Here is a 9,463-nt window from a genome sequence, read left to right on the forward strand (position 1 = left end):
TGGAATCAAGACACATTTTTGAAACATTTATGAACAAAAACAAACTGCTTTTGATGAAATGTGATGGTGGTTTTGGTTTTCCGGTGGGGTTTTTTTCATGTTCAGCTGTTTTTCTTTTCTCTGTTTATTCTTTCTTGTTGTTTTGAAAAGTGCTTCATACAGTATTGTTGTGTGTTATAAATTGTCTTTTGGTGTCACCAAACATTTACAAGTGTGGAATTGTAAATTACATTTAAAAAAAAAATCTATTTTGTTATTGTTTAACTAGTTATCCTCACTTATCTTCATCTATTTTTTATTCCAATTTTTTTAAGCACTGTGAGCTTCATTGACAATAGAATAACATATTTTTAAAAGCAGCTAAGAAAACTCATGATTTGGCTTTTATCTTTGGGACCCAAATTCAGATCGAAGCAAAAAAAAACAAATGCCAGGCATGCAAAGAGGAATGAATGAGCCTTTCATGAAATAAGCAAACACAAAACTTGCAGCAACAAAGAGGATGTGTTATGTGAAATGAAACACAGAAAAAATCAACAAACTCAAGAAAAGTTGGCAGAGACCAGGCCCTAACAGAACACATGACAGGAGCAAAGCAGACTGGACAATAAAATTACTCAGAGAGGCTTCAATGGTGAGTCAGTTGATTACTGGAATGCAAAAGGTTTGTCTATTTTCTGGATGAGGAAAAGCTGAAGAAGAGCAGGAGGTTGAGGCACCTCGGGATATGAACTCTCTAAATGAAATGAAAATGAAACAGTTGTTTATGTAAGAAAACACAGGTACACCATAGTCAGTTCATCCACCAGTCCATCCTCCATCTTCACCCACTTTTTCTTGGTTGCTGGTTACATATCTTCAGCTAGCAATCACATCTCTCCAGTCCTCACCCTGGACAAGCAGCCCGTCTATCAAATTACAACAAAGAGACACACAGAACAAACGACCATTCACACAGAGTCATACCTAAGAGCAATTTTAGAGAGACCTGTTAATCTCACTGTAATTTTCATTGGATTATAGAAGACAGAAAGATCTGGATTTGAACCCAGGAACTTCTTGTGACAAGACAAGAGTACTACCAACTCTGTCAACTTGCAGGCATTCTCAGGAAGACCAATAAAAGCTCTACAGTGTCTCATCAAGTCTTTCACAAGGATTTTTACACTGAACCATGACTCATTTTAAAGAGAATGTGATTAAAATGTCGGAAATAGAATATCAGCCATTGTGACTGTAGCTGTGCATTGAAAGCATTTATATTCCTCATCAATTCTTGTTCTTGTTAAACTTGTTTCCTTATTGTCTGAGATTATTATTAATCTTACCTGAGATTAAAATGAGCAGATCTGAAACATCAGTATATGACAAAGAAATCAACTTCAGAAGAAATCTGGAAGGAGGCATTTTTTGTAGCATTACAAAAGAAACTTTTTTGTAATGCTATATTTATATTGTGAGGTCTGGGATGTACTCACACATTCTTTAGTTAATTGACATGTTTTCATTGGCAATGCTATTTGCTTTGTGAGGCTGAGACAGAGCATACATAGAGGAAAGGGGTTACGTAGCTTAAATGAAAAGGAAAAGGAAATATTGTGTATGTCCATAGCAGTCAGTGCAGATTAAAAAAAATCTCATGTTCTGTTAAATTGAGGCCAGAATTTTACTGTTACTTGAATGTTCTTGTAAACAGCGCTAAGAGAAACAGCGCCTAAATATGTTTGCCCTAAACTATTTATCTTATTAAGTGAGAGTGGTAACCAGTTTCTACTTAGTAGACCATAAAATGTGCTCTGAATAAACATTTCTAAGAGCTCCAGCTGTGTTCAAGTGTAAGCCTAACAAGCCCAAGTGAGCTGAATCCATCGTAGCGCAGTCCAACAAACATGAGGGTTAGCATTACAACACAACTCAGCTGAGTTGTCTGTGCGTACACAGAGGAGATATATCAGTCGGTGCCTTTCATCTGTCATCACCTCATCATTCATCAACGTCATCATCGGTCATACCCTCAGCATCATTAGCAGGCATGCGGAAAAATACCCCGTGTTATCTTAGTAGGCATTAGTTATCTGGAGGCACAAATATTTTGCCTCCAGAAAACTTTCTCAACAAACAGCATTCAGTGCAAGACAATGTACAAAACGATATCTTTGGTAGGGATGACAGGATGTTACATGTTAGATGAGGAAAACAGACACGATACTGCTTTCAGGTTGTGCAAAGGGTGGGCTGGGCACGTCGGATTCATCTGCGCGTGATTGTAGGTTAGACTGGGTAGGAAGCTTTATAGGGGAGCGTGTACAAACAAGTGCATAAGACCTTCTGTCGCCAGCAGTGACTGAAGAGAATTTAGAGAAGGGATGAGGGCGGAAAAAAGGGAAAGGAATTCACAAAAAGAGAATCTCGCTTGTAAAACCATCCAAAGTAGTTTCATTTAGAAAAGGATCACACAGGAGATAAGCTATACGCACAGCAGTTACTTGATTTTAGAAGCTTAAACATTAAACTTTTCCAAATAAGATGATATGTTGACACGTGTAGCATTGTTGTATTTTGTCGCCCAAACAGGAGAGAGTATCAATCCTCGTGTGGCTGGGCTAATTGGTCGCACTGGACCTCAGAGCAAACAGCCCTTCATGGTGGCCTTTTTCAAAGCAACTGAAGTGCACCTGCGAAGCATCCGCTCAGCTTCGGGAGGGGGCAAACAACGCAACCCCAACCGGTCCAAAGGAGCAAGGAGCCAAGAGGCTCTCAGAGTGGCCAATGTTGCAGGTAAACACAGAAAGTGTGTGTTCATTATGTAGACTATCATGCAAATTCATGTTCTGAAATATGCATGTCCATTACAATGTCCATACTCTTTCCATTTTCACATGATGGAACAAAGAGTGCTTATTGAGATGTTCAAAGCTCAAAATGTTTTTCTGCTCTTTTCAAGGTCTAAATAATCGTATTTGTTTGCTAATGTTCTATAATAAACCTCAGTTTTTTTTTCTGAACACCTCTGACTTATGAAAGCAGGTGGTTACATTGTATTATATTTAGAGGCATCAGAGTTGAAGGGGAACAGTAAAAATCCTTTTTGTGTGGATGTGTTTATGTAAAAACAATCCAAGCCTTAAGAAACTTCCTTCCACTTCACATTTATGCACTACTAGTTGTCACAAAAAAATCCCAATGCAACAAAGTGCTGTTTGTGATTATAACATGGGATTAAGAATGTTTCAAGGGGTGAAAATGCTTCCGCAAGGCACTGTATGGATCTGTTCCCACTGAAGGAACAAAGTAAAGGGCACTTATTTAATAGTTTCCTGGTTCTGCGTGTGTACTCACAGCATACAGACTTACAACATTTTCAAAAAGGACACTGAAAGGTTTCAGCATTTGAGACACATTAAAGACCTTTGTTTTGAGGGTGTGAGTGTGCTGTGTTTATGTGAAGTCCTGAAACATTAGACTGTAAAGCTTCAAATAGTGCTCTGCTGTCTTTGTTTATTTACTCGAGCATTACAGAGCGGTTGGGGCCAAGTTTCCCGCTTGGAGGTAAGGCAGCACAGGCTTTTATGGCGGAACACATCTGCAGTGCGCTGTGGGGCAACCAGGCCCTGGACACATGGGCCAAATGGGTCTGTTTGGAACTTTGGATACCAGTGGTCTTTAGCGGGATGATGAGAACCAGTCGCTCATAATCATTTCCAACATGAGCCCCTTTCAAGAGCTAATGCACCACAGAGCCTCACCGGTCACCAGAAGAGGAGAATGATACTTATGGATAGAAAACAGGCTCTTCTTTTTTCTGTGTTGTTAAAAAAAGGGAATGCTAAAACCAGTGAAGAAAGGAGCGAAAATGAAAAGTCTTCCGTTGTAAATCTGGCTGAGATCTGTTGTGTGCACATCTGTTTCATCTAATGGAAACTTGAAGCCCAGCAGACTGACCTCCAAGCATGGTGGCCCATTTATTTAAACTAGTTAAATGATGATACTAAAATGATGCTACATATTGAGGTAATTTCCCAGCTATTGGCTTGAACAGGTATATTTTTAAGCACTTGCTACATTTATAGAGACTTATAAAGGTTTTCATACCCTTTCAACTGTTTCACATTTTGTCAAGTTGCAACCACTAACTGAAGGAAAATAATACATGGTTTCCAAAAGTAAAAAAAAAAAATCTTAAAAATGTTGCATATATTTTTCTTAAAATCTGGTGAACAAAATGCAACCGAAGTCACAGAGTGTATCTCTGTGGAGGTTAATTTCAGGAAAGAGCCAGTAATTCTGTGAAAGCCTCAAAAGTTTTATAATAGGACAATAAACATGTAAACCAAGGAACACAACAGATAGGCCAATGACAAAGTTCTGGAAGAGTTAAAAATAGGCATCGGTTATGAATAAATTGTTAACAATGCATGGCATTACCTGAAAATTTATGTCTAAGGACATCTTCCATTAAATCTGACTGAGCTTCAGCTATTTTGCAAAAAAGAATTGGAGGATTTTTCAGTCTGTTAATATTCAGTATCTACAATTCAGCAAGTATGTGTATACAGGTGCTGAACAGAAAATGCATGCCCCACTTTATTTTTAAATTTTGACAACCTTGTGTAATTTTTCCTCCAATTCAAACTATCCTCTTTTTGAGTTTGTCTAATAGATAAAATCTCAACTGTTGTTGATAGTCATGTGATAAATATTGAAAACCTCCAGTGGGCTTGAAGAAGTTTGTGAGGGACTATAGATCTGTACTTTTATACTGAACACACTAATGTGTATTCTCTGTTTTTGTCTTTGTTATGTCCCTAGAAAACAGCAGCACTGATCAGAAGCAGGCGTGCAAGAAGCATGAGCTCTACGTCAGTTTCCGTGACTTAGGATGGCAGGTATAAAAACAATACTCACCAAGATTACTTGGAACTGTAGAAATTGGCACAAAGTCCAGCGTTTTACTGGCCTAAAATATAAAAATGTGACTAGATTAAAACATTTTTTTGTTTCTTTTTGGAAACATGAGGAACTCACTCAGCGAACAAACGCGCATCTGGGGTTTAATCTTAGCCTTTTTTTGGGGGGCAGGTTTGGGAAGTCATTTTTGTTACTTTTTTAAAGTTAACAATGTTATGTTATGTTATGTTATGTTATGTTATGTTATGTTATGTTATGTTATGTTATGTTATGTTATGTTATGTTATGTTATGTTATGTTATGTTATGTTATGTTATGTTATGTTATGTTATGTTATGCTTGCATTTCCCATCTAGGTATTTTCATGACCTCTAGAAATTAACGTCTATAAAAAACTGTGTCACAAGTTCTCTGAGTCAGTTTCCAATGCTTAACAAAAGGACAAGAAAATCCATAAGTCTGTCTGGACTTCTCCTGTCATTTTCTCTTAGGACTGGATCATTGCTCCTGAAGGGTATGCTGCATATTACTGCGAGGGAGAATGTGCCTTCCCACTGAACTCCTACATGAACGCCACAAACCACGCCATTGTACAAACACTTGTGAGTAGCTGTAAAACCATGGAAGAAAATGCAACAGACATGTGCTGCCTTAGATCTCTCATCACTTATTTGGCCGTGCAAGGTTTGGGACACAAACATTGCAGGCTCAGATTTTCTGGGGCATTAATCATGAAAAGCTGGGATTTATGTGTAAGAAATGTTGTCATTACTTACCTCCTCCTCCTCTTCCTCTCCCTTCTAGGTTCATTTTGTTAATCCTGAGTCGGTTCCCAAACCTTGCTGTGCACCGACACAGCTCCATGCCATTTCTGTGCTCTACTTTGACGACAGCTCCAATGTGATCCTGAAGAAGTACCGCAACATGGTAGTCAGAGCTTGTGGCTGTCACTGAACCACCAGCATCTTCGCAGGGACACGCGCATACGCACATGATGAGAGGAGAATCGACAGGGAGCTCATTTAAAATGCTGCAGGATTGCAGTGTAACTTGTGCATTTCGTGTAGACACATTATTGTATGGCCAAACATGAATTTCACTCTATTTAAAGGGGCAATTCAACTCCAAGTCTGTTTAAAATAAAAATAAACATGTAATTCCTGGCTACGCTGTCATTTTAAGCAGCAAATGAGAAAGACCTTAAGTGAGAAATGGAGCAAATATTTACAAAACAAATTCAACTTAAAAAAATTGAGTATGACCTCAGAGTGGAAGATGTTCATTCAGCTATTTATTTTTTTAAATAAACTAAACAAATATGAAATTATGATCACTACTTAAATAACAAATAAATAGATATTATTTGTTGTTTACTGATTTTAACTGATGAAAATCAATAGTATTAATCAATTAACAAACCTTTTGTGAAGAAATTTGCAGATCACCTCTTCTCACCACCTCCTTTTCTTTAGCTGTTTTAATCTGAAACTGTTAAAGGCAGTATATTGTCTGCTGTATCACTCTGCAGTTCTCTTCTGTATTCTGTTATAAACTGCACACAACCCGCTCTATCAACATAGAACTTTTTTAATTTAAAAATCTATTTGTACTCAGTTTATTTTTATTGCCACAAGATAAAGTCTTAACAAGCCACGGGGATGAAACAGCAAACTAATGTCCTCCTTTGTGATTCTCCAAACAAGATACAATATAGACAACAGAGGAGATGGACAGAGAGCAAGTCCACCTTTCAAACCTTCACAATTTATTTGTTTTTTTGTCTTTGCTTGCTGCCAAGATGCTACAATGTGCTAAGGTCTGCAAGGATTTGATGCTACAGGTTCATATTTGAACATGTGGAGGTACTTATATTAGAGTTGTATCATTTTTGTCTAATTGTTGACAATGCCGTGAGTTGTAAAACTTTATCTTAAAAATAATTAATCAAACCATTGTACCTAACCTTTTCAGATTATCGGATTTCTATTTTATTTATATCTGTGATCTTTCTTTGTTTTGTTTTTTTTGTTCTTATAAAACAGCTGAATGAACATTCTCAAAAAGCATAAACGCCATTTTTAGGTTTGAGGCTAACGAGAATAAATTACTTACTTTATTTGAAGGTGAACATTTTCTTATATAACTTCTTTCCACAAAATGCACCTCAACATACAAACACAATCATGTTTGTGCTTTCTACTGTGTACAAGACACATAAAGCATAGACTGTACTGTATAATCGTTTATTCACCGTCAACCATGTGTTATCTTAATGATTATGATAAGCATTGTAGTTTATTATGTTTACCATATATTTGAATATGTGGCTGATAGAGGAGGATAGAGGACTCTTTATTCCCTCAATGTACAATACTGTGTAAATATTGTGGGTTTTTTTTTTTTCCAAAAAAACAACAAAAAAAACAAAAAGCAAGTATATTTATTTCCTGCATTGCAATTTGGATTTGTTTATTTTATTTTCCTGTATAAAATGCTGTATTATTTTTGGACATAAGCATTGCCTCATTTATTAGGAACATTTTTAGAAATACAAATAGCTGTTTCAAGCATCTTTTTCTGTGTGCTCGACGTTTTCAGGTTTGCACTTCTCTGCTGTAATACAATCTGTTGTATTTAAAAATAAACACCTATTTATTGAGAGCAGGCTAAGCTCTTCCAAAGTGGGCTCCAATTTTTCAACTATGTTTTACTGCTGAACTGTCACAATAAAATTGGACAAATGCAACAAAACTGATTAGTGACATATTGTTTCACGTGACAAATATAAAGGGCAAATATGTTGACCCTGGGAGAAACCATTCTTCACTATTTACTTTGTACAGAAGATCTGGAAGCTATTGAGAAATGATCGCTTCCTTGAGGCATGGACTCTTTGAAGTTTAAAACTTTATCCAATCACTAACTTTTGTGGCATCTGTAATGTTCCCGTTTGATGCTATGAAACTTACCAGAAATTTCTTGCGGTGTAAACAACCATCCCTCACTGTGAATAGAGAAGTGCTGAGTGGAACAACACGGACTGACCGGCTTTGTTCACGTCGTCCACTTGAGGCAGAATCCAAGAAAAACTTTTTAGAAATGCGTACAAAAATGACATTGTTCTCAACTTTCCATTCGGATTGCTGATTTGCCCAGAAGATATTCTACAGGAGAAATCCAAGTGAATGGGAGAAAGCCCTGTGAAGTGAGATTTGAATTGAGCAGAACTGCATATGGCCAGGCTAATAACTTCCACAAATTATACTCTGAACTTGTAACTTCTTAAAATCTCATTCATTTTTTAAAGATGTGCTTCAAAGTTGCAAAAATTACTCATGAAACACAGACTTCAAGTATTAGTGTAAGAAGAAAGAAGTGGACACAGTCTCCAGCTCCAGCATTTGAGCTCAGAATATAGAGATCTAGATAGTGATTTGGCCATTAGGTTGAATGAAGCTTTTGACAAACCTATTTGTGCAAAGAAAAAAAGTAAAAATGGCTAAAATAACAAGCAAACACGTTTAATACAAAAGGAACTGTTGCAGCTGAAATTGAGAATTATTAAGCCAGGCAACATTCTTCTAATCTGCTGTTGTTTCATAATAGTGACTCTTTGTGAATTCTAGTTCCAATAGCTGACTATACTTCTACTACTGTAGTCCATTGGTTTCAAGACTTGACATGTTGAGCATACAAAGATTGTACTCCAAAAAACTTGATTGAAAGAAGTTGTAATTCAAGTTACTGTTTCCTTTCTATCATTTTGATCCAGTGCTCATTCTCCTCTGATCTCTGACACCAAGGCTTTTTAATCCCTAGATTTTGTTTTTCTTTTTTCCCAGAACATTTTCTATAAACCTGATTGATGGTTTTTTTTTCTGAAAATCCCCATAGATCAGCATTTTAACTATTTAGTCCAGTCTATCTGCAACCAACAACAATGTAATGTTAAAAAAATGGCACTTAAATGTTTTTGTTTCCCCATTCCAATAGTCAATTTGAACTTCAGCAAGGTCAAATTGCAAGTTCAGCAAGTCGTCTTCACCGCGTCCTGTTCCCTAAATGCAAATGTGATTGGCTGATTCGATGCTTGTGTTTACAGGCAGTTAAACAGGTGTGCCTATAGGACGGTCGGATATCAAGTTTTTGCTCAATAGTTTACTACTATGTGAAAACGACACAGCTCTATGCTGCCATCTGCTGGTGGAAACTGTTCAGTGCGTTTGTTTGTCATCTAAATGAGACTTGCGGTTTTCTGTCTCTCTTTTTTTTTTGTCAGTCCCGTCTTACGCCTACTACGAGCTGAAATGAACAATTTTAAAGAAAGGTCGCATCCTCTTTAGGTAAGAAAGGTGGAGGAGCGTCTGACAGAAAAAGAAAAAAAACAAAAAAAACAAGTTTGACCACCCACATACTTTCATTTTCACAGGAACGTTTCGTTATGAGTGGCTGCGTGTACTTGCTTAACTGTGTGTGCGGTTTTGTTATGTTCTCCTCTAGACACTAATTAATAGGTGGGTTTCCTTTTCTGCATTAGTATGTGTAATTATAACAC

The 9,463-nt window shown here is 37.0% G+C and overlaps 1 protein-coding gene across 1 annotated transcript in view; it reads left to right on the top strand.

Moving 5' to 3' along the window:
* The window catches only part of bmp7 (bone morphogenetic protein 7), a 32,304-nt gene extending 24,715 nt beyond the window's left edge, over positions 1 to 7,589 (top strand). Inside the window, exons 4-7 of the mRNA XM_005805679.2 lie at positions 2,575 to 2,778; positions 4,810 to 4,886; positions 5,400 to 5,510; positions 5,713 to 7,589. Coding sequence (XP_005805736.1) covers positions 2,575 to 2,778; positions 4,810 to 4,886; positions 5,400 to 5,510; positions 5,713 to 5,862 — 542 coding nt within the window. The 3' untranslated portion in view covers positions 5,863 to 7,589. The remainder of the gene's footprint in view (positions 1 to 2,574; positions 2,779 to 4,809; positions 4,887 to 5,399; positions 5,511 to 5,712) is intronic.
* Positions 7,590 to 9,463: the final 1,874 nt, after the last annotated feature.

Source organism: Xiphophorus maculatus, chromosome 1, assembly GCF_002775205.1.
Source record: "Xiphophorus maculatus strain JP 163 A chromosome 1, X_maculatus-5.0-male, whole genome shotgun sequence".
Lineage (NCBI taxonomy): Eukaryota > Metazoa > Chordata > Actinopteri > Cyprinodontiformes > Poeciliidae > Xiphophorus > Xiphophorus maculatus.